Source organism: Suncus etruscus, chromosome 11, assembly GCF_024139225.1.
Source record: "Suncus etruscus isolate mSunEtr1 chromosome 11, mSunEtr1.pri.cur, whole genome shotgun sequence".
Taxonomy (NCBI): Eukaryota; Metazoa; Chordata; class Mammalia; order Eulipotyphla; family Soricidae; genus Suncus; species Suncus etruscus.
The window spans coordinates 55,204,117-55,230,623 of record NC_064858.1 but is presented as its reverse complement, the minus strand read 5'-3'; the positions used below and the strand labels follow the sequence as shown (position 1 = coordinate 55,230,623).

The 26,507-nt window shown below is 35.2% G+C and overlaps 2 protein-coding genes and 1 pseudogene across 2 annotated transcripts in view; 2 read left to right on the top strand and 1 right to left on the bottom strand.

The window, feature by feature from the left end:
- ANKS1B (ankyrin repeat and sterile alpha motif domain containing 1B) overlaps positions 1-26,507 on the top strand; it is a 1,587,094-nt gene that overhangs the window by 353,008 nt on the left and 1,207,579 nt on the right. Inside the window, 1 exon segment of the mRNA XM_049782864.1 lies at positions 18,831-18,971. Within this exon segment, the coding sequence (XP_049638821.1) occupies positions 18,831-18,971 (141 nt within the window).
- On the top strand, positions 17,927-18,044 carry LOC126023352 (uncharacterized; annotated as a pseudogene).
- GARIN6 (golgi associated RAB2 interactor family member 6) lies at positions 24,465-25,831 on the bottom strand. Its single transcript, XM_049783906.1, has 2 exons — positions 25,226-25,831; positions 24,465-24,578 (listed from the first exon to the last, which is right to left on the bottom strand). The coding sequence occupies exons 1-2, from the start codon at positions 25,829-25,831 to the stop codon at positions 24,465-24,467; spliced, it is 720 nt and encodes a 239-aa protein (XP_049639863.1).

Sequence of the window (26,507 nt, the reverse complement as noted above, 5' to 3'; positions counted from 1 at the left end):
TCTCTAACCCCTTCATTTTTTTAACCCCTTAATTTTTATTATAAATTTTAGTATAGTTATTATATTTTATTTTGTTATCTTTCCTAGATTGACATGAGTGTAGAATAGTCTATTATTTCTCTGTCATATATTTATATATCACAATATTGCATAATATGTATAAAAATTATGTATATATGTATTTTTGGTTTATAGGGGTCACGCTTGGCATTACTAAAATTTACTCTCGACTCAGGACGCAGAAATCACTTCTTATGTGCATTAATTGAGAATGACTTATCATCTTTGGATCATTCACAACCAAACTAAAATCAAACATCTAAAAAAACCTCCCTTAACTCTTTAGTTATCAGGTTTAAGAGCAAACAATAAATTTGACTCTATTAAGAAGGTTAGCATTTTTTAATTCACCTATTTGCCTTCCTATGTTGTAATAATTGAATCTGATATTATAATCCTTTCATATAAAATTAATTAAATTTTATAATCCTTTTTTGGGACATTTACCTTCAATTCTAGTCATATTAATAGACATTATACTTAGCCATTTGTTTTTAATTTATTTAAAGAGTCACTGTATTATAAATTACATACTGCACATTCTTAATCCCTTAATTTGTCTCTTGGTAGAATAGAATTCTCAGAAAAATCAAAAAAAAATCTTAAAATTTCCAAAATTATTTGCTTTTAAACATAGCCAGATTGGGGGATACAAAATCCCAATCGAATAAACATAACCAGTAAATTTTCTGAGTTAGAATTTTTCACTTTTAATAACCTTTCAGCAGTTTTAATCATCTGATGCTTTAAATATTGCAAATATTATAAGTATATAAAGCTAACATCATACTTTCTTTTAGTAGATCTGATAAACATTTCTTTTTTGAACTTTCTATTTTGATTTAGAATATTAAAACTCATGTTGATAAATCTCTCTACTTTTTCTAAATTATTAAATTATGTCATTGGTGTCTGAGCAGAGCTGATACTTTAGGGTTGTCATTGATTTTGAAGGTCACCAATAATTTATTTTCTAATTCACTTAACCTTTACTGTTACTTGAATTCCGGTATTCTGACTCATAGATCATGACTCTGGAAGTTTGAGAAGCTAATTCTTTTTGTTTAAATAAAAATATTTTTGCCTCAAGGTAGCTAGATATTATACCTTTCTGTTAGTTTATATAGGTATTATCTGTTGATCTAATATTTTTTGATTCTGGAAGGTTATTAAAAAAAACTCTGTGATTATTTCCTCTGTACTCACTTTCTCTGACTGATTCTCTGGGATTATCTGTTCTTAGAAAAGACCAGTAGTTTTATGAATTCATTTTATTTACCAAACTTTCTGATATAATATTTTCCCCTGTGGGTTAGTTCCACCTTCTTTAACTTTGCCATTAAAACAGTAAATGTCTTTATCAATGGCTGAAACCCAACTACAAACATGCTTGTAATCATGCTGCTTAAGTAAAGATTTATTTTATAAAAAGCAAACTAAAAACAGTAAATGTAATGTATGTCAGTTTGGCTCTTAGAGATTTCAAAAATGAAGTTAAATTTTATAGACTATTCTTTTGTTTGTATCTTTAAATCAGCTTTTTCTTCTTTCTTCATCTTACTGTGTTTTCTATGTCTAAATGTTGAAAGTCTCATCAACCACATCCAGGGTGAACGATTCACAGAGGAGTCATAGGCTTCAGCCAACAGTTATATTCAGAGTTTTGATGTATTACAGAGCAAGAATATAAAGCAGCATCAAACAATAAGAAAGTACACTAAAGGTGGAACTGGAGGAGAGCAGGAAAATCTTCAAAGTTCCTTCTGGAATTTTACAAGCAAGGAGTTATGACTTCCTACTAGGGAAGTTCACGAAAGAAGTCAGATATTTTATTGGGGGTAGTCAGGGAGATGGCCTCTACCTTACATACAGTTACACAAATTTCAAATTTCTAGAAGAAAATCGGATGCTGTAAGGCAAGCGTTAGCCTAGGACGGACTAACATTAGATCCCCTGGCGTCACATATGGTCCCCAAACCAGGAGCTATTTCTGAGCGCATAGCCAGGAGTAACTCCTGAGCGTCAACGGGTGTGGTCCCACAACAAAAACAAAAAGCAAGCAAACAAACAAAAACACTGTGCCAGGAAACACTTCTCCATTCTTTCACTTCAGTATCTTTTAAAAGTTGCTCCTCTCATCTGAAAACTTTTTGTTTGCTCTTTCTTCAATGAAGTGTTTCCAATATCTCCCATGTTCTTAATCACATTTTACTTTTATGTTTATTAGGTTGATACCCAAACTCAAAACTTTAGAGATTGGCCACAAAAATGTTTAATTTATGATTTTTAGCAAACATCTATTTTAAAAGAGATTTTTTTTTTAGAATGAAATTTGACCTCTTTCTTTGACTTGTGTTCTACCTAGGGAATTAAGGACCATTTTCTGTTTCTTGAAAATTGTTCTACTGTGAATAATGTATCTCTTGGTTTAAGAACTTCAGGCTTGTCAGTGTTTTTTTTAAAGCTAATTGAGAATTGAGAGCTTCACAATTCAGTACTATTCATTACTTTCTGCTTTCAGCTGTGGTGAATACAGAAAATTATTAATAAACAATATTGTTTGGTCTGGGACTTGTTAGGAAATAAATGTGACATAGTAATTCAAACAGGAAAATATTTAATATTCCTTCTGTGTTAAGAATATTAAAATATGATTGGAGAGTAACTAAAATATATAAAGTGAAACTAAAGAGTATTCTGTGGCTGAGGGAGTTAAGGATTATTATTTATTCCATATATTAAGTTATGATTCAAATTTCACTGGAGATGGTGGAACTACTGCTTACTGAATGGTCCCTCTCTGATGCAGCATCACAGCAAGGACTGAAGCTGGCATGGCCTTTCAGAGTGATGTTGGCATGATGGGAGTAGCAGAACTTCATGGGCCAATTGCTAGAGGCAGGATGCCCCTTCCCCAAGTCTTGCTTTCATGACAAGGACAATATTCTCTGGTGACCTAAGTGACAACTTTAATTGTATGGAATCAGGTCTGTTTTTTGGAGAAGGTCTGTATGAGATCATTGAAATGGTTTTCGAGTGGATAGAAATTAATAGCTGAGAAACAGATACATTTCTCTTCTTCTAATTGTAATGAGTTCATTATTAAGAAGATGACCAAGGTCTGGGGAATGACTCAACAGCAGCATCTGTTAAATCAGAATTTTCTGATGTTTGTGACTGACCTGTGTAGCTTCCCCTTTATTATTTCAGACAGATGACTTATCCTGCATGGGTTTAATGCCTAGGTTACACAGGATGTGGCTCCAGCATTCCAATTCAGGCATTTGATCTTGGATCTGGGAGATTTCATTAAATGCTGACAGATGGTGAGAATATTGCACAGGCTGAAAGAGATTGCCATGTTTTTGAATTTGTCCCAGTGCATGTGAAAAGTTCTTTCCACTTAAAAATTATTTGAAGAAAGAGAATTTAAAATATATTCATAATTGTTGATTAGATTATTAATTAAATATAATTTTGGTGGTGGTGGCAGAAAATTAATTTTGGTTTCCTTTGCTACTATAAATTTTCTGAAACATTTTTAAAAAACACTCATTTGTTGCTTGCTCTAGAGTAAGCAAAAGAAGCAGATTCAGTTCAATATACAAATACCAACTCTGTGATAATATTACTTTAGCTACTGGGATTAAAAATGTAACTAAGGTATAAATCTTCTCTTTTACCAATTGTTATTCCAAAACATATTTTATTTTATATTTGTTGTTTATTTACTTTACATTTTAAAATTATTTGTTTTTAATTAATAACCATGAGTTATGAAGTTATGAATTTATTTATGATTGGTATTTAGGTGTACAATATTCCAACACCATTCCTTTACCAGTACCCATTTCCCTCTTCCAATGTAAACAATTTCCATCCCAACCCCAGATTGCATCTATAGTAGATACATTTTTTTATTTTGTAAATAAATAATTAGAAAAATAATCGTTTTAAATCTAAAAAACTTGAAAATTGTTGATGCAGTAGAATAGTTTGAATATTATATTTTAAATTAATTTGCTGCTAAATTTTATCTTTCAGTACTTTTTTACTGTAATTTTTTTAATTTTAAAATTAAGTCACCATAAAATTACTGTTTTGATTTAGTTTTAGGCATATAATGTTTCAATATCAACCCTTTCACCAGTATATACTTTTTCCACTAATGCCCCCCACAACCTCCTTTAGCTCCCCACTTATCAGTCTGCATCTATGAGAGGTGATTTGTAGTATATTATATATTTCCCCTGTGGCTTGCAGTACTGTTCTGACAGGGTTTAATACATAACACATTACCACCTGCCAGCTCCACATCCTTTTCCCAATTGAATGCTTCCCTATCATAATGACTCCTCCCTGATTTATCCCTTAACCCTCTCAAGCAGTAGTTTTTCTATTGAATACCTGTTTTCATGTTATTTCCATTGTCTTTTGGTATTCATTATCCTACCATTATGCTTCTTTATATCCCTCATAATAGAGATTATTCTGTGTTGGTCTCTCTTCCTCTGATTGGCTTTACTCAGCCTGACACTCTCTAGGCCCCTCCATGTAGTAGCAAAATTTTATGATTTTTATCTTTTCTTGTGGCCAAGTAATGTACTATTGTGTATATCTACCATAGTTTCTTACTTTCTTTTTCTTTTTTTCTTTTTTTGACACTTGATTTGTTTCTTTATTTTGGCTGTTCTGGGTAGTGCTTCAAAGAACAAAGAAATAAAAATGCCTATTTTATTTTGGGCCAATAAGTGGAGATGCTGGGTCAAATGAAAGCTCAATTCCTAGATTTTATTTTAGGAATGTCCACATTGTTTTCCAGAAAGGTTGGACTAGACTACATTCCTACCAGCAGTGAATGAGAGTCTCTCTTTCATTCATTTGCAAAGCACTTGTTCTTATTCTTTTGATTCGTGTCCATCTCTGAAGTGTGGGATGGTAGCATATTTGTCAAACAAATTAATCATCTCCCTGATAAATAGTGATGCAAAACACTGTTTTATTTTCCTTTGGTCATTTGTAATTTTTCTTTGAGGGAGATTCTGTTCATATGTTCTCTACATTTTTTAATGACATTGGATATTTTTTCTTGTAAAGTGCTACAAGTGCTTTATCTTTGATATTAACCCCTTATCAGATTATAGTGGGTAAATAACTTCTCCCAATCTGTGTACTATTTTTGTTTTGTTTTGTTTTTGGGTCACACCTGGCAGTGCTCAGGGGTTACTCCTGGCACTGCGCTCAGAAATCGCTCCTGGCAGGCTCGGGGGACCATATGGGATACCAGGTTTCGAACCACTGACCTTCTGCATGCAAGGCAAAAACCTTACCTCCATGCTATCTCTCTAGCCCCGACTTTCTTGTATCCTGGTCATCACTTCCTTTGAGATGTGGAAGATTTAATGCTGACCAATTTGTTTATCTTTGCTTTCACTTGCTTGGTTAGTGTTTTTCCATCCTTGAAGATGACTTTAGCTTCAATATCATTAAGAGTCCTGCCTGTTTTCCTTTATGTACCTTTTGAATTCAGTCTGGTATCAAGTCATTAATTCATTTTGGTTTGACATTTGTGCATGGTGTTAGAAAGAGGTCTGAGTTCTGTAGCTGATCAGTTTTCCGAACACTACTTGTTGAAGAGGCATTTCTTGATTTACTTCAGAGTTTTTGCTTCTTCATAGCATGATCATATGCCTGAAGTTCTATTTTCGGATATTCAACTCTATTTCATTGTCCTGAGGATCTGACTTTATTCAAGTACCATACTATTTTAATTACTGCTTCTTTGTAGTATAGTTTAAAGATGCTTCCCATCTTCTTTTACCTGTTAACTTTTATTTTTTTTAAACTTGAGTTTTAGTTTTTCTTACATCTGTTAGCTCAGCACACCTGTTCCACTCTGTGGTCTAGCATATTATTTCTTCAATAAACTTGGGGAAATGGCATTTTATTTATTTTCTTGAAGAAGGCTTGAAATTTGCTTTAATTTTAATATAACTTAATTTAAATTTCAAGAGAATTTTTTCAATTATATGTTCTAATTGTAGCATTACTATACTGCTATTGCAACTTGTTTAAAAAGAAAATTTGAGGGTTTTAATGTGGTAGACTAAACGTTGTCATAGATCAGGTTCTGCATTTGATTCCCAGATCCTACACTCCTCAAAATCAGCATAAATAGGACTTTCTCTTTTGTTATTGTTGAATTTCAGTTTTCATAGTTCTTTATGTAAATTCCTACATTTGATTTAAAGATTTGAAGGTATTTTATTGAATTCTAAAATATAAGAATAACATCAATTCATTATTGTTAACACAGGTCTCATTAAGGGTATTTATGACTTTATGTCATTATGCTAAGAAATATTTACTAATAGTGAACGTGTCTGCAATAATAGGCATTGATTGTTTTCTTAGTCGGGACATTTGAAAGATTACTAGTAGCTCTTTTAACCACTTTGTTTTCCTTTGATATGTTATCCAGGCTTTTTAAAATAATTTTATTTATTTACTTTATCTGTTCTTTAGAGTTTGTTTTGGTCCTGCAATCAAATTTGGAAATACTAATATGTTTAATACCTATTGAATTTTCAGTAAGGATGGAGGCTGGGTCACACTCGGTGGTGCTCAGGTTTACTTCTGGTTTTGTGCTCAGGATACTCTTAGTATGACTGGGAGATAGGAGTGGGATGGGGTGGGAATATGTAGTATCAGGAATTGAACTGGCTTTGGCTGTATGCAAGGCAAGCATCTTTACCTCTGTACTTTCTCTCACCACTGAATATTTGTTGCAATCTTTATTTGTTTCATATTTTTGTTTGTTTGTTTTCAAGTGACCCAATGGTACTCAGGATATTCTTCAGGCTCTGAACCAAAGGATCACTGCTGGTAGGACTCCAGGGGTCTTATGGGATTCTGAAGATCAAACAAGAGCTGGCCTATCTTCCCATTTTTATTGAATTCTTAAAACAGAATTTATATTTTAAGCTTAATAATTGTGTTTATTTTTCTGTTTTTCTTGGACATGGACCTAAGATGGCTTTTTTGTCCTTTAGTTGTTCTGATCTTCTTTGAAATGGTATAGTTAAATATTCTCTGTGAGTTTGTAACAATATATTTTATTTTAAGAAATGGAAAGTTTTTATATTAAAATATTCTCTTACAGGTTTATAGTATGATTTTATTTTACATTTAAAATATTGAGCACAGGGGTTGAAGTGATAGCACAGTGATAGGGTGGTTGCCTTGCACACTGCCAACCTGGGGCAGTTAGATCCAGGTTCAATCCCCAGCATCCCATATGGTACCCTGAGCCTGCCAGGAGCTATTTCTGAGTTCAGAGCCAGGAATAACCCCTGATCGCCACCAGGTGTGGCCTGAAAATAAAAAAAAAAAAGTTGAGCACAATTTCTTATTGTATTTTTCAACGAATAATGTGAATCATGGAAGTCACCCAAAAGCATGAAATAATTAGTCTAAACCATCTGTCCCACTTCTCTTAGCACTGCTATGTCCTTAACCTACCCTTGGCTGTACTGATATTAACAAACTGTGCAAAACCCTCAATTTCTATTCCCATTTATTTATTCGACTTTGATTTAGTGTCATTAAGACCTAGAGTTAATCAGTTTTATGCTAATCTACCAGACTTAGTATCTAATTTATATTCATTTGCTTTTCAATATAGAATGTAAATTTTCTTAGTTTATGATGGTTTGGTTAATATACATTTCAATCACATTCTTTGCTTTTATAAAACTTTGCTTTCACACAACAGAACATGTTTCCTTAATTAGTTTTATTTAAACAAGAAAACTATTTCAGAAATAGAGTGTTTCTATAAAACAATCTATCATAAAGGATAATTAGCTTCTCAAAAATTACACATCTTGTTTTGTTGATTAAATCTTGCCCTCAACACCTCAAAACTAAGCTTGTGCAAACGTTTTAAGTTTATCTATTTTGAAACCATCTGTTTCTGTGTATAAACCTAACATCAATCTAGAATTTTCTTTCTAACTTTGCAGTGGAAAATAGCAATAATTAAGCCAAAGTCAGATAAATGAAACCAAAGCTTTAAGAGGTAATAAGTCATGAAAACTGCTAGTATTAAAGTAGAACAGAAATAACATTTTTCAATGTGTTCTACATAGATGTTAATAATGTAATCAGGTAGCATTGGGTGACAATATTATCTGAAATGTATACCCTACAAATTATTTAATATAATAATTATATAATAATGTTAAAATATATGATTTTATATCATTTATATTTTCTTACATTTTTCATAAGAAAAGTCCACTTCTTCATTGTTAAACTATTGTAATTCTTGAAATATTTTTCTTCCATCTAAAATTGTTTTTCTATGGTATTTATTTTTATGATTTATATCCTTTGTAAAACTTTAGAGCTGTTTCAATTATTTCTTCTACATAGTTAGATATATTAACTAAAAGGACATAATAAATTTTGTGAAGAATTTCCTGACATCTGAAGTGTTAAAAACACAGAGGGATTTCTAGTGTACATCTTCATGGCTATAAATAATTGAAAATTATAATTTAGTTTGATAAAATCTTTCCCAGACATTTTTTTGTTTTTTGTTTTTGGGACGCACCCGGTAATGCTCAGGGGTTACTCCTGGCTATGGGCTCAGAAATCGCTCCTGGCTTGGAGGACCATATGGGACGCGGGGGGTGGGGATAGAACTGCGGTCCCTCCTAGGTCAACCACATGCAAGACAAATGCCCTACAGCTGCTCCACCGCTCCGGCCCCTCCCAGACATTTTTAATTATAAATCAGTGCAGTGGAAAATTATTATTTTACATAACTAATTTGTATACTGTCTTTAGAGGGCAGTACTAACCCACTGATAAATTGTATTATTTCTGATAATGCTGCTGATTATGATTAATATAAAATAAAATAACTATAATAAAATTTGTGCTACAAAAATATATCCTGTAATATTTATAAAAATTTCTAGGAAATATACTGAAAAAAAGAATATAACATTTATATTATATTCTTATTTAATAATTCAGAAAATAATTATTAAATTTTGTTGTTTATCAGCACATTATAAGAGACAAGAAAATAAATGGGACAACACTTATACCTAATTAGGATAAGTAAAATCTCTGGTAGAGTGTATGTGGACACATGTTCAAGCATGCATGGATTCTCTAAGAGTATATATAACTCTTTCTGGATAGATGTAATGTATTTATATATCATTGTCTTATCAAGTAGGATAAGGAAACTTTGCAGATAAGGAAACAGACTTAATAAGGATTAGAGGTTTGCTGAGCTAGGAAGTTGAAAGTATCAGAGCCAGGATGTAAATGTGTTAATTTGATTTTTAAAACTAGTGCCCTTTGTCATTATGCCATCTATCATCTCAAGGTGTACATAAAATGTCACATTATACAAACTCACACAAGACCTTTAGAAATTCAGAAGAGAAATAATTTCTGTTTACAAGAAGTAAAAATAAATATGGAAGAGATGCAATCTCAGTGTTTTGAGGAATCATCTGAATTCTATGAGAGTTTAATATAGTAGTCAACATATTTGTTAAAACTTTAAAACTTTAATTAATATGTTTCAGAAAATTTAAATGTTTATTTACCAAAACAGAATTCTGAAGGTGCCCTATTATATTATTACTATTTGTAACCACTTCATTAAAAAGTAACCACTTCATTGAAAGCAAGATCTGATAAAACCACACAAGTAAGGAAGCTAATCCAAAGTTGAGGTTTAACTTGAATTCAGGACTAATTTTTTATCATATAAGGGGTAAAGGGGAGTTTTGGCCATACCTAGCCATTTTAAGGGGTTACTCTTGGCTCTGCATTCAGGAAACACTCCTGATGAGGTTCAGGGAACCATATGTGGTGCTAAGGATTAAACCCATGTCAGCCATGTGCAAAGCAAATACCCTGCCTGCTGTAGTATTTTTCTGGTTCAAATTTTAACTAATTTTTATTTACTAAATTTGTTGAGGATGGAGGGGACTAATCTTGACTAATCATAACTAATCTTGAAAGATATGTAAGCCAAACCACTGAAATTCACACATACACTGGTCTTTGGGCTGAAAACTTTAGGAGACCCCAAGGAGGTGCTAAGATAAATTGAGTTCCTGCCCTAGAGATGTCCTAGCAGCTGCACCCACATCCCACCACAACTACCATTCAAATGACCGAACTTCGCTGCATTATGACTAATTTCTGCGGAGAGAACAAGATTTTTTGCAGAGATGCCAAAATTTTAACAGAATTTTTAGGTACATTTTTTGTCTGTAAACTCTGGGATCTTCTTGAAGTGGAGGCCCACAGCCTCCCACTTCCACCCCCACTCTTTCCTTTACTGCCAGAAGCCCGAGTAGCCAACTCACTTTCATGTTTGCAAAGGTCCAGTTTCACAGATTTATGACTAGTCTCAGAAGCAATGCAAGCCAAACGACTGAAACTCAAGGGTAGAAGGGTCTTCAGGCTGAAACCTATGGGACCCTCTCAAAAGTGATGCAGGTAGAGAATCAACCCAATTCTTTCCATAGATCCTAAGTTCTTTGAATGCTTGGATGCCATTGTGCCTCCAAATTTCACAATACTGACAGCCCAGTAGGAGCACACCAAATTAGACGGTAAAGCAGCATAGCAGTCAGCTAAGCTTAGTAAATAAAAATAACACAGAAGGCTCAACTAGCAACAAACAGCTCAATAACTTCTCAGACAATGACTTTAATTGTTCCATTGTGAGATAAAATTTTTCACAAATTTACTTTTCAACGATTTCATTAGCCCTCTTGTAACAAAAAACATAAAATATCATTATTTTTTAAATAATTTTATTGTAACCAAAAAGTAAGTAACAAATCTTTCTCAGTAATATTTAAAGTATATAGTGACAATGAATCAGGGCCATTCCCACCACCAGGGTTGTCCTCCCTCCACTCCTTTTCCCAGCTGTGTCCCATATCTCCCTCCTTTACCCCTCCCCCTGAGTGCTAGTGTAACTATAGCTCGTTGTAGATAGGGTATTGATTCTGTCGTGGCTTTAGGTTTGGTGCTTAAGTCTGAACATTTTTTAATTCCACTCAATGTTCATATGTCTGTTTGGTCCTGGTACCATTCATTTTTATTATCCCCCTCAATTCATGAGGCAGATCAAGATCATTCAAGTTTTGTGGTTCTTCTTAAAGAAGACCAAAAAAAAAAAAAAAAAAAAAAAGAAGAGAAAAGAAAAAAAGAAAAAAAAACCCCAAACCAAAAGCAAACTAAAACAAAACAAAATAAAGAAAAAACCCAAACAAACCAAAAAAATAAAACAACAGTTTTTTAAAAAGAAAAATGACAGTAACTATCAAAAAGTAAAAAGCACCCAGCAGCAAAAAATACCACCAATATCCCCAAGAGTGAAAAAGAAAGGGGGAAAATGGAGGAAAAAGGAGAAAAAGTTAAAAATAAAAAAGGAGTGCTGATGTGGCAAGGTTTTGTGCTACCCTCCCCCCCCCTTTTTTTCTTGCATAGACACAGTAACTATTGGGGAAGTAAGAATTCCCTTGGTCTAAGAAATCTAGGGTTTCTCCGCTCTTATGGTAAAATAGCATTATTTTGTGCCTTCTCAAGGGGCAGGTATGGGGCGAGGATGGGGGGACTGGAGACAATGGTAGAGGGAGGTTGGAGGTAGAGGTAGGTTGGAGGTAGAGGTTGTTGGAGCATTGAATGCCCCAAACGATAGTATTAAGAACAGCTTTGTGAAACAGTCTTTAAATAAAGTTTATTTTTTTTCCAGAATGTAGTATTTTCTTTTTGTCCCTTTATTTAAACATCTTGATTACATATATGATTGTTATTAGGTTCCAGTCATGTAAAGAACACCCCCTTCACCAGTGCAACATTCCCACCAGCAATGTCCCAAATCTCCCTCCATCCCACCCCACCCCCACTTTTACTACAGACAGGCTTTCCAGTTCCCTCATTTATTCACTCACATAATTATGGTAGTTCTCTGTGTAGTTATTTCTATAATTGCACTCACCACTCTTTGTAGTGAGCTTCATGAAGTGAGCTGGAAGTTCCAGCTCTCCTCTCATTGTTTCTGAGGATTGTTGCAAAAATGACTTTTATTTTTCTTAAAACCCATAGATGAGTGAGACTATTCTGCATCTCTCTCCCTCTGACATATTTCACTCAGCATGATAGATTCTATGTACATCCATGTATAGGAAAATTTCATGACTTCATCTCTCCTGACGGCTGCATAATATTCCATTGTGTATATGTAGCACAGTTTCTTTAGCCATTCCTCTGTTGAAGGGCATCTTGGCTGTTTCCAGAACCTGGCTATTGTGAATAGTGCTACAATAAATATAGGTGTGACATCTAATCTCATCAAAATTGGGGAGAAGAAATGAACAGACGCTTTGATAAAAAAGAAATACAAATGGCCAAAAGGCACATGAAAAATGCTCCTCGTCACTAAACATCAGGGAGATGCAAATCAAAACAATGATGAGATACCACCTCACACCACAGAGATTGGCATACATCATAAAGAATGAGAACAATCAGTGCTGGTGGGTATGTGGAGAGAAAGGAACTCTTATCCACTGCTGGTGGGAATGCCATCTAGTCCAACCTCTATGGAAAGCAATATGGAGATTCCTCCAAAATCTGGAAATTGAGCTCCCATTCTACCCAGCTATTCCACTCCTAGGGATATACCCTAAGAACACCAGAATACAATATAAAGTTTATTTTTTAAAGAAAATATGTAAGAACAGGATATATAAAATTGTACAGCTACTTTGGAAAACAATTGGGAAGTTTATTACAAAAAATCAAACATAAAGTTGTCATGTTTCCCAGCAACTTTTCTTCTAGGTATATACAAGTATATAGGTGGATTGGGACACTCCTGTCTCTCTGCTTGGGAATTGCTCCTTGTGAAGTTAGGGAGGCCATATGCGTCACTAGTAATTGAGCCTAGCCTCTCACATACAAAACATGCACTCAGCTTCTCATGATAACCAGCACAATATCTGGAAAATTAAGATGGAAGACTTGAAGAGAATCATGGAGAATGATTTTGAAAGGGTAGAGTTCCTCTTGGTTTTAGTCCAATGCGAATATAGCAGATTGAAAAACAGGGCTGAAAGATTATTTATATATGATACCTTGATGATTATAGAAAATGGATATTATTTTCTGTGATAAACTGTTGGAGATTTATGAATAGGGGGATAACATAAATAGAAATTATCCTTGGATGAGAAAGTTCCTTGCTCTCAGCAAGTTGTAGCTTGGAAGAAATGATTGTAGTACTATTAAATTATAATAGCAAATCAATCAATAAAGCTCTTAGCTTAGTGTATAATAATTTATAATACTATGTTATGTCAACACTTAATGTCAAGCTAGTTATTGATTATGAGCTGGTAAAAAATGCCTACTTAATCGAATTCTACTGATTCTACTCATTGGTCAACAATGATGCTCTTGCTATTAAAGTTAAAAAGATTTGTTTTTACCCAGATTATTTGTAGGAACAAAAATGCCTACAATTACAACAAAGTGACCACTTTTGACAAGAACTGAGTGCTGAAAGGTGGTAAAGCATGATACACTTTTAGTATCGATATTATTGCAAATCACACACAAACATAGAGAGAGAGGAAGAGAGAGAAAGACAGAGATCTGCCATAGCAGCAGGGAATGGGGTATAGGAGGAAAACTGAGAATTCAGTGTTGGGAAATTCTGGTTGGAGCATTGTATAAAACTCAACCACCAATGTACTGTGTATCTCATTCAATTAAAAATTAAAAAAATAAAATATTATATTATTTATGATAATCACCTTCTATTAATGCTTCTATTGATGAGATATATGTGTTTATAAAAGTATGAGTTGCTATTTATCGAATTACAGAAATTACTGGTGTCATAGGCAGACAATTACTCATAGAGATGTCTTGAATTAAAAATATATTAATAATCTTTTGATTTGAATTTCATTTTGTTGTTGTTGTTTTTTTTTGGGGGGGGTCACACCTGACTGCGCTCAGGGGTTACTCCTGGCTTTAAGCTCAGAAATAGCTCCTGGAAGGCTCAGGGGACAATATGGTATTCTGGGATTCAAACCACCAACCTTCTGCATGCAAGGCAAATGCCTTACCTCCATGCTATCTCTCCGGCCCCTTTTCATTTGAATTTCAATTGAAATAACTTGGTTTGTCAGAACATTGTTTTTTATAGTATTGTGAGTAAAACTGTATTTAGTGCTTTTATAGGATAGTGTGTTGTGATAGGCCATGTAACACCATGATTAAAGGAGTAAGCTTTAGAGAAAATCTGGGTTAGAGAATTTTTTTCTGCTGTTATCAGCTTTGTCACCTTGCATTTTATCTGTTCTCTTTCTGTGCTTAGTATTTGCTTCAAAGGTGGTGTAGTAAATTAAAATAATGAAGTACTCAACAGGCTATAGGCATTATTGCTGCTGTTTTTTATACTCAGGTACATTTATACTGAGGTACATTATGAGACCAATTTTTTAGTTATTAAGATTAACAAAATGAAATTTAGGTTTTGAGTGTGATAATAGAAAAATATTTCATATTTATAAGTAACACTTTTGAGTGACATAGCAGGTGCTATTTAAAATTCAATATGTAATCATTATCTCTGAGTTGTACTGGATGTTTTGTTCTAAATAATAAATGTTTAGATATATGTATATCTTTTAAATTTAGTCTGTTGGGGAGTTGCAGTGATTCAGCAGAGTGGTACAGTTGGAGTGGTACAGTGGATAGGACACTTGTCTTGCATGTGGTCAATCTGGTTTCAATCCTTGGCACCACAAATGCTCCCTAAAGTCTTCCAGGAGTGCAGCCTGAGCACTATTGCAGGTGTGACCCCAAACCAAAATTATATAAATAAAATTTAAATTTTTATTCTGCTAAATGGAGCAAGGAAAGCCTCTTCAACAAAAGGTCTTGGGACAACTGGTCAACTACCTGCAGAAAAATGAACTCACCTCCAGCTAATACCATGCACCAAGGTATAATGCAAATGGATTAAAGACCTTGATATCAGACCTGAAACTATAAGGTATATAGAACAGCATGTAGGTAAAACACTCCATGGCATTGAGACTAAAGGCATCTTCAAGAAGGAAACTCAAGGCATTTTTAAGGAAGAAATAGCACTCTCCAAACAAGTCAAAGTAGTGATACAAAAATGGGACTATATTAAGCTGAGAAGCTTCTGCACCTCAAAGGAAATAATGCCTAGCATACAAAAGTTACCCACAGAATGGGAGAAGCTGTTCACCCAATATCCATCAGATAAGGGGCTAATATCTAAGATATACAAGATACTGACAGAACTTAACAAGAAAAAAATCTAACCCCATCAAAAAATGGAGAGAAGATATAAATAGACACTTTGTCAAAGAAGAAATACAAATGGTCAAAAGGCACATGAAAAATGCTTCACATCACTAATCATCAGGGAGATGCAAATCAAAACAACAATGAGGTTCCATCTCACACCACAGAGACTGACACACATCACAAAGAACCAGAACAATCAATGCTGGTGGGGATCTGGGGAGAAAGTAATTCTCATTTACTGCTGGTGGGAATGCCGTCTAGTCCACCTTTATTGGAAAACAATATGGAGATTCCTCAAAATAACTGAATTTGTGCTCCCATTTGACCCAGTTATACCACTCCTAGGGACACAAAAATACAATACAAAAATTCCTTCCTCACACATATTTCATTGCAGCACTTTTTACAATAGCCAGACTCTGGAAACAACCAAGATGTCCTTCAACATATGATTGGCTAAAGAAGCGGTTGTACATATACACAATGGAATATTATGCAGCTGTCAGGAGAGATGAAGTCATAAAATGTTCCTATGTATGAATGTACATGGAAACTATTATGCTGAGTTAAATTAGTCAGAGGGAGAGAGAGACACAGAATAGTCTCACTCATCTATGGGTTTTAAGAAAAATTGAAGATATTGAAATAATTCCTAGAGATGAGGGCCAGAAGGACCAGCTCAATATATGAAGTTCACCACGAAAGTGAAGAGTGCAGTTAGAAAAATAACTACGCTGAGAACTATCATAACAATGTCAGTGAGTGAGGGATGTAGAAAGCCTGTCTTGAATACAGGCGGGGGGTGGGAGGGAAGAGATGGGGCTTTAGTGATGGGAAGGTTGCGCGGTGAAGGGGGTTTTCTTGTTATGACTGAAACTCAACTATAATTATCTTTGTAATCACAGTGTTTGAATAAAGAAATTATAAAAAAAGAAAAAAAATTTATTCTGCTGAATATTCAGTAGCATTCTGTGAAAACATTTTCTCTATTGGTTAGAATACTTTATACAACCATTTTTCCTGTGGTTTGTGTGTGTGTGTGTGTGTGTGTGTGTGTGTGTGTGTGTGTGTGTTAAAAGGTCCCCTCGCTTAAATGGTATTTCTTGAATTCTTGTTCTTAATTAAAAAACAATTTAGAGCTGTTCATGAGATGAGTTTCTTGAGAGGTGGGTTTTATAATGGGGGCCAAGGAAGGGTTAAGGGGTTAACCCCTTCATCACATTCTGAGGTTTTCACAGATTTTGGGGGGATGTCATTTTCTGCTAATAAGTTTTGTTTTGTTTTAATCTTTTTTTCCCTTTCTTCTTTTGAATTGATATTTTTAACCTCTAGAAAAAATCCTCCCAGTAATTTTTCTCTTCTTTTTCAAACAGAACCACATAACTTGAATCACTTTTTCTTACTTAGAAATTGAGGGGGGAAAATGGATGGTATCAGGACCAGTCATATGAACATTGAGTAGAAATTAAAAAAATCAGACTTTAACACCAAACCCAAAGTCAATGACAAAAGAATCGATACCTAATGTACAACAAGCTATACATAGAGGGGACCAGTTACACTAGTAGTCCAGGGGGGGTGGGTAATGGAGGAAGATATGGGATGTGTGCTGAGAACAGGAGTGGAGGGAGGACAACACTGGTGGTGGGAATGGCCCTAATTCATTGTCACTATGGAACTTATGAAAACTTATGAAACTGTGAAAGTTTCGTAATTCACTTTTTCACAATACAAATAAAAAAAAGGTATGAGAATCAGGGTACTGATTTGTTTCTAGGACTGAAAAATAAAGATAAAGATTAATGTTAGAGCAAAAAGAAAAAGTATATATTCTAGGCTTTTATTTGAGAAATATAATCTAACTGCCCTATTCTTTGAGGCAAAAATTATTTTGCCTCAATGTTCTTGAGTAAATTGACTCTTCCTTTGCTACCATTACTTAAATCCTTTGTTCCCAAGATTTATCCTTCTGCTTATAGTGAATAGATTTTCAGAATTCATAATAGATTTTTATTAAGTTTATCTCCAAAACAAACCTCTAATTTCTTGAATGGGTCAGAAAATGGAGGGGAGGGTCAACCTTCTAACAAAATTTCTATCTAGTTTCAGCCCACTCTGAACCTATACCTTCACTGGTAGTCTTATAAATACCTACATCTTCACAGTCTCAAAAATTTCCTGAAATATAAAAACCTTCTAAGAGTGTTGAGTCATGAATAGGTTTACTGCTTCTTCTTTTCTTTTGCATTTTTTTCTGAGTTTGGTAAACAATATAATATTAATATATTTGCTATTTTCCAAAAGTTCTCTGGACATTGCTTATCTGATTACATCTGTCCCGATGCCTTGTTGTTATGGTTTAGACATTTTTTATAAGTAGACTGTGTAGTTATTTTAATAACATTTTTGTCATTATAAAAAGGAACTATATATGTTCAAATAAAGGTTATAAGTATTGTCTCCAGATTACGGCCATACCACCCTGAACGCGCCTGATTTTGTCTGATCTCAGAAGCTAAGCAGGGTCGGGCCTGGTTAGTACTTGATGGTAGAGTGCCTGGGAATACCGGGTGCTGTAGGTTTAAGAATTTTTACTGAACTTTATTTAAAATATTGTCTACAGTCCATGTAACGATACAATTTTATAAAGTTCATATTTTCATAAAAAAAATAACATTTTTGGGGCAGGCGAGGTGGCGCTAGAGGTAATGTGTCTGCCTTGCAAGCGCTAGCCAAGGAAGGACATGGTTCTGTCCCTGGGAGTCCCATATGGTCCCCCAAGCCAGGGGCAATTTCTGAGTGCTTAGCCAGAAATAACCCGTGAGAATCAAACGGGTGTGGCCCGAAAAAAATAACATTTTTGTGAGTTTGTTTTTGTTTCTGGACTATTCATGGCAATGCTTAGGAGATCATGCAGTGCCAGAGATAGAATGTGGAGGTACCCAGGCTACACATACACTCTGTGCTTTGGGTTGTATCCCCACTCAGTCCAGAGATAACCTCTTGGTTGACAATTTGAAACATTGCCAACTATTTCTATTTCAATTAAGTATTTTCATTTTATTCTTATTTAATTTTTCTAAATTCATGCCTTAACTTAAAATTAAGGATTTATTTAAATTGTTTCTTGAGTCATATTTAGGTCTTAGATTTCATCACAAATTTTGCATCATATCAGACTCTCTAAATCAATTTTTACTTTAAACAGAGATTGAATACTATGTTTTCTTGATGACACAGCCAAATAACTAAGAATAGAATCTAGGTTAACTTTTGCTAAAAGATGCACTGCATGCTATTTATGTCATTTAATTAATATGTCAAAAACATTGATATAATACATTGGTGCAATATAAATTTGATTTCAGAGAACTTCATCTACAATAAATTTGTCACCAGGAGAAGTGGAAGAAGAAGATGATGAAAACTCTTGTGGGCCTTCAGGACTCTGGGAAGCCTTAACTCCTTGTAATGGATGTAGAAACCTGGGTTTTCCCATTCTTGCACAGGTAATGGTTTGCTTTTTAAAGGTACAACCTTACATGATCATTTTGATATTGATAACCAAAAGTCACTATATATAATAACTTTATTTTGTAAAAAATGTAAACTTACTTCACTGGTTTTATGTGCTAAATGTGACCAACAGGAGTGGACGTAGGTTTTAAATTAAGTAATACTTTTGTTTGAAAATAAGTTTGTACTGATTGACTGACAATCAAAGGCCTGATTAATTAATTAGTTTTAATGCCATTAGCTACTAGAATTAAAGTTTTTAGATTTTGGGGACAAGTCCCCTTTTTCCAAATAAAGTACTAAAATTTGGTAAAAATTTGAGGGCATCGTTTGAAGGTGAATTGCACCTCAACTAAATTAAGACCAGTGCTGACAGGTGGTATATGCCAGCTATTAAATTAATATTTAAAACTTATATTAACGCTCAAAGATGGAAATGATGAAAATTGCCCTTATTTATAAAAATAATATTAATATAGGTAATTAAATGCTAGATGCATAATAAAGACAATTAAAATTAGTTTTTTAGACCTTCCATTATTTAGGATAACAATAAAGAATTATTACAATTAGATAGCATTTCTAATATTATTCTGACCAATGATAATATGACACTTAAAGAAAGTTATCATGGCCAAGATTAAATTTAAAACTGTTAATAAAATTAAGTTGTTAAAAATGTCATGCATACACAAAATTAGCAATATTATCTAAAAAAGGTTAAACATAATTAACTGCAACATTATTTAAACAATTCTGACTTCTTAAAAACTTTAATAAAAAGTTAGAGAAATTTGGAAACTTAAAAAAACCCAGACCTTATTTTGTTAAACAATGGGCTCCCTGGGGAGATCCCTTCCCCCTCAGGGAATTGAGCAAAACCTAGAAGAAGCTTGGATTCAAAGGGCAAACACAATTTTTTTCTTTGCTTTTCTCTGAGGCCAGGTTTGACCTAGGAAAAGCTGTTGAGCAAAGTTTACACATCTGTAATATACTTAGTCATAGTAAAAAGCACCACTGTTTTAACACACGATTTCAAACATACAATTTCAATGCACACTCAAGCAAACTTTTAGATTCACACAGCACATAAATTGACAAACAATATAAAGATGAGTTACAGGTGAAATATATGAGAGATGAGAAAAATTGTGGGAAATTTTTGGACGTCTCCAAACTTTCCCGCGAGATCTTTGCTGGCTATTTTATCAGAAAAAAATTTTCAGGAAAAGAAGGCCTTTTTAGAAGAGTAAGAAGAGCCGGCTCTAGTTAAAAAATAGTTTTTGAAGAGGAATGGAAGAAATTAAGTGCATTTGATTATTTCTTTAGATTCTTAGTTGGTAAATTTCATTTTTGTTGCATCAGATATGATATGAATTTTTCTATAGGTATTCATGTTTATTATTTTTAAAGAACATTGAGCAGAAACATAGTAAAATTTTACTCATTATTAGATATGTAAGATGTTAGTAATCATGATATTTAGACACATTTTTTAGTATATCTCTTCCCCATAAGGTATATGGTGAGTGAGGTAGAATATAGGGCTGGAAAGTTCCTTTGCTTACACCATCATCCCCAGTTAAAATAATTGCGCTTTTAGCAACATTATTAGCCAATCTTATGCCCAGCAAAGGAGATGAAACATGTTCAACAGCCCATGAGTAGGGCCAGTCTTTTCCAGCAATACAGGAAAAGTCTGCACCGGTATTCAAGAGACCTAGTATATTCTTATCCTGAATCTTTATAGATATTAAAGGCTGTTTACTTTCTAGTTTTTTCTTTTTGTAAGGCAAAGGTTGCCCCGAGGTGTTCTTATATTTCTCAAACATTACAGGAGAACAAGACTCAGCAACATTAGCAGATGCAGTATATAGACTGGTTAGTTCTATAAAATTTTTAATTCTTTGCACAGGAGAAGCAGCAGCCAAGGCCAATATAGGTTTATTTTTAAAGGCTTTTTTCTCTGGTTCTAAGTCTAATTCATAATTCAACCAATTTTTAGATCCTTTTACAGAATTTATAATCTCAGAAGGCCCCTGATTTTCTAATTTTGCGTTTTGAGCCATAGGTTTTAATTCGGGTCTATTACCTGTAAGATTACCAATTTGTGTCCATATAGAAGAGATTTCCAGATGGGCGTTTTCCGTATCTATTTGTTCATGAGACTCCAGAATGTCCTGGTCCATCCTGTTACCTAAAGAACCAGGGACTAACTTTATGTATAGCAACCTGAATAAATTATTGTAATTGTTGTTAAATTAATGTACTACCTTAAAAAAGTAGGAAAATTCTGTTTACCTTCTCGTCTTAAACCTGGTGCTGCCAGGGAGTCCTAGATACTCTGACGAGGTTTCTACTTCATGCACCTAAAAATGAAAAAGAAAGAGGAAAAAAAGAGATAGAAAAGGGGAGAGACAGCTTGCCTTTTTCCGATAGCCCCACGTTGGGCGCCATTCTGCTGCGGACAGCCTGCGTAGCTAAGCAAAACCTTCATAGGGTCTGAGAACCTTTACGGGAAGAAAGCGAGAACACTAAGCAGACAAATATAAAATATTAAAATGAAATAAAGGAAACCACACAAAATGCATTGTATGGGGACCCACATCCATGGGACGAGAAACAAATTTTACTGTTCAGCTGATGACATTTCAAGCACAAAACTCTGGTATGCATGGTGTTTTTAGGGAAAACAAAGAGTAGGAGATCTTCCGGAGGAACAGTACAATGGGGACAAGGCTCTAGAATCTACATATCAAATGACTAGTTATAGGTGAGAAAGAGCTCTGCTAGAGCGCTGGGTGAAAAAGTGAGGTGAAGGTGTTTTTGGGTAAACAGAAAACAGGTTTTGCAAGAAACCAGGAGGAGAGGGACAGGTTTTGTGAGAGATTTTTATGATGTTTATGTAGTTGCCAGAAAATAGATTTTTGGGGGGGATGGAAATAATTGTTTACCATTATAGAGCTAGACTCAGAAAAAAACAAGCTGCTGGTGCCAGGTTATACTAGAAGTAAGAGTCACAAATAAACTAGCCAGCGGGGAGCTTTTGGCGGGCTTTGGTACCGAAATTCCTTTGTGAGTGTAGAAAAGCTAAGGCCGAATTTCTGTAGTAGAAAAGGAGACAAAAATCAAATAAAAGGAAAAAAGAGAAAATGTAATGTCACAGCCGTGTCAGAATTATAGCCAGTAATCCACACAAAGGGTCAATGATTGACTTCTCTAAATGGGTCTTCTGACAGATAATTCTTGGGAGGAAAATTAGGCACTGCACCAGGAAAGCCAAAAGCCACGTCTGGTGCGTGCTTCCTAAATAAATGGAGACATACCTTTGTGGGTAGTGACAGTATTCTCTTTTAAACCCCATCAACTTTATATTTTATGTTTTGTTTTTATTTTGGGGGCCACATCTGGTAGTGTATAGATTTACTCTTGCCTTTGTGCTCAGAGTTTACTCTGAAGTGGGCTTGGGGAGTATGAGGTGCTGGATATTGAACCTGCATTGGCTATGTGCAAGGTAGGCACCCAACCTAATTTACTATTACTTCAGCACTTTTATGTATTTTCTAAAGTTAAATTTGAAAGCAATATAGGGCTCTTATAATACCTGATCATACTATTCACAAGAAATCTATTAGTTAATCCAGGAATGTATAGGTAAATTAAAGATTGAGAGCATCCACTGCATTTGCCAAGCCCTGAATTCCATTCCTGGCACTCTAAAACAAAACAAAACATCTTTCTGGCTCCAAAATTTCTTTAAACACATTTCAAGTATACCTATGTATTTGTTGTTCACAATGTGTCCTGCAACTTTGCTCTGAACAATTTCATTCCCCTTTGCTTTCATCTTGTTTGGTTTGGATGTTCTTCTGAAAGTATTTTATATTTAAAAACAACATTATTGAGGACAGAGAGATATTATAGTGATAAGGTGCTTTCCTTGTTCATGGATGACCCCATTTACATCTCTGGCACCACATAAGTCCCCAAGCCCTGCCAAGTGATCCTTGAGCATACAGCCAGGAATAAGCTTTTCAAAATTTTATGGAATTTTTTTCTTTCAGATAACTAGATTATTTAAAGGATTTCTCCCAAACTAACAAAAGTTTAAGATTCTTAATAAAATAATGGCTTTAAATTTAACTTTTACTTTTATATTATATATTGGGATTTTAATTTAATATAAAAGATTGGAAGCAAAACAAGAGTGATAAAATTGGGGAAAAAAGTTTTCCCAGAAAGTCTTAAGTAAACTCATGTTATTTCTTAATATCTGCTAAGAATAGTAGGAATTGCAATTCATTTGCAAAGTGACTATGGTATGCCAGATATTTAACATGTATATGCTAATTTTCGAAGATATCATTTAAAAAATGTATCTTATTGGGGCCAGAGTGGTGGCACAAGAGTTGGGCATTTGTCATGCACTTGGCTGACCTAGAAGAGATCATGGTTTGATCCCCTGGCATCCCATATGGTCCCCCAAGCCAGGAGCAATTTCTGAGTGCATAGCCAGGAGTAGTAACCCCTGAGCATCACTGGGTGTGGCCCAACTCCCAAAATAAATTAATAAAAATGTATTTGATTCAAGGTCAATTTGTATTAGTGCCCTGATTCAAACTTGAAAAATACAAGAACTGTGGTGTTAGATTTCCTGATTTTCTATCTACTTTCCTAATTCTCTTTTCTTGTTATATACTTTGGAACTCTTCAAAGAATTTTCTTGCCTAATAAATATGGCTCAAATATAGATGATAATCTCTGAGAGTAATGTCTTAGCATTTTATTCTATCACATCTTCATTTAAAAACTAAAGAATAGATAAAAATTGCTTAGAAACTGTAAATTTATGTTTTATTGTTACCCCTTCCTGGTAATAGAGTACATGTTACAAGAGCAGAGAATCTGAGTTAATCCTATTATTGTGAATGATATTACTCCTCCACAGTCTTAGAAGACAGGCCTACTTGTGCATAATGTTCAATTCAGGGCTTTTCGTCAGTCCTGTTGAATTATCTTCAAATATCTAATTAAAGATAGACTATAAAAGTAGACTTAAACTCTAAGGTTAAATCTAAGATTGAGCCTTTAAGTCTTTTGATAACAAGCTTGTCAATCGTTGCTACTTGCTGTATTCATTCTGCCACTTGAGCAGAAGCCAACAACAATTACTGCTTTTCTGGAAATACCCTTTGAGGACAATTATGGGGGGGGGGCGATAGAATTTGCTGACATTATTATATGCTGATGATACCCATTATGGCCCTGCTGGCTCTGGTCCCCTGACTCAGTGGAGAATGATCTCCTTCATGCTGATTTTTTTCTGAGTCTGCTTGCTTCCACAATGTGATTGCTTCCACTTCCAATTCCCTGTGGAGGTATCTTGTCACCACTGCTCCTGCCATCACCTTTGCCCCTTCCTCAGGCTTGTGACTGCAGAAATCTGTGAAATCCTGAATTCTGATTGTTTGGGAGACAGGTTATATTCATTCCTCTCTCGAAGAGTCATGATGGGTGTCCTCAAACATTTCACTGTTCATGTGAAGGCATCTGATGCTTACTTGATCTTGTTCCTTTCTATAGAAGTGAAAAGTACTCTCCTGTGGGGAAACCAAAAGAGAACATAGAATGAGACCAGTGAGCCTCTGCTCCCTTTTATTCATATAGCTCAATAAGTGCTTATATGAAATGTGAACTTTTAAATCCAATCCTTTATTTGGTGTTGGAATCCTTCCCATAGAATGCACAGTGACATTACTATGTTGCTGAAACCTTCCAGTGCCAAGAGGCACTCTATAATTCACCAGCAAATAATTCATATGCTTTTTATAATGATACTTTTGTTAACATTTTCTGCTGGTCAAGTGATAGGCACTTAAAGAGTTTGATTTGATAACAGAAAATTGTGGTCATGCATATAAACCCTGCACGTAGCCACTTGGAATATATCCCTTTATCTGTACTGAACAGGCATGGGGAGACTACATCCTATTATACATATGCAATCTGTGTTGGGACAGTTTTGGACTAGAAATGAGACAGATAGCTATTGGACACTAGTATTGACTAGAACCAAGACCTAATGATGGCTAAAGTGATTTTTGAAATATATCCTTTAAGAACTTTGGAAAAATGCTCTAGGAACCTCCCCAGTGTGGCATAATCTCTTACTTCTACTACTTTTCCAAGTAAGCATAGCATCAAAGGCTCTGTAGGGCTTCTATGTGCCCCTGACATGCATACTTACCCCTGGGCTATTATTGTCTTCCTCCAACCCAGGAATCAAGTATCGATTCCCAGCTGGGAGGGCCTCTGTGCCGCTGTATGCTTCCACTGGTGGTTTCAGGATGTAAACAAGGTTTTCCCAGTGAATGAAAAGGTCCTTGATCTCTGAGGAGGGACACAGCTGAAGGTAGAAAGAGCGGCCAGTGACAAGCTTCAGGCGGAGCTGTTGTTTCAAGCCATTATGGATAGTAATCTTGACCAACTTCAAGGGGAACAGCCGGGTTAGCTCTAAGATCTGTGTGGGCTTTGTATTCCTTTCCTGGGCATCAGTACTCTGATAGTCGTTGATGGTAGCAGGGCGGGCTAACAGCATGACATCAGGGACAGTCAGGTGGGGGCTGGTGCGCACGATGCCCACGGTCACCATCCGTGCCCGATTGTGCACATCCATCACTTCACCCCTTTTGCTGACCTGGATGAAGTCACTTTCAAACATGGGTGCATACTTGAATATGCTGTACTCTCCTTTATACAGCTGTTGCTGAAGCTTGCCCATGGAGCTACTAAACATGCCCATTGCGGGACTACTTTTTGCTGTGTAATATGGTAGCTCATCTTGGTAGCTCATGGCTATCTGCTCTCAAGACCACACCTGAGCGTCTGGTTTCCCGGATTTTCTAGAAGATGGATTGGTGTTTGGATGGAGTGGAGGGAGGGGATGGTGGAAGTGCTGATTTACTGACCACCCAGTGCCAGAGACATTGGCGTCATTTGAACTAATGTTCTGCCCTGTGTACCTCTGGGGTTTGTAAATGTGGAGGCAAGTGGAGGTGTCTTGGCATGTGCTGATGTCAAGGGCGCAGAGGTAGAGCCCCAGCCGTATTGGAGACACACAGATGAAGGCAGCAGAGGTAGAGCCTGGAGTAGATGTTGAGGTTGCACAGATGTGGAAGATGCAGAAGCAGAGCCCTAGTCTGTATAGAAGGGTACACAGGTGTGGAAGGTAATGAGGTGGACACACAGTTGTTATTGGGGGTGCAGAGATGTGGAAGGTGTGGAGGTGGAACCCCAGCAGATGTCAACATGTGGAGATGGGCAGAGACAGGGTACCAGTATAAAGCCGGTGAGGGGGGCAGAGGTTGGCCCCGGAAGTAGTCAGGATGCTCACGTGTGGAGGTGGGCACAAATCAAGACTTGAGTTGATGTCCGTGTGTGAAGGGATTAGTGTTCACTCTGGACACCCGAATTCTGCTCCCATAGGCACCTTTGCTCTTGGATGGCGCTACATCAACTTCCTATCTGAA

Bases quoted from the DNA above. Each gene is read 5' to 3' on its own strand.
- GARIN6 (XM_049783906.1), bottom strand. From the start codon at position 25,831: ATGAGCTACCAAGATGAGCTACCATATTACACAGCAAAAAGTAGTCCC. The intron at 24,579-25,225 runs GTAAGTATGCAT...GTTTCCCCACAG, and splicing joins AAGACAATAATAGCCCAGGG to GAGAGTACTTTTCACTTCTA.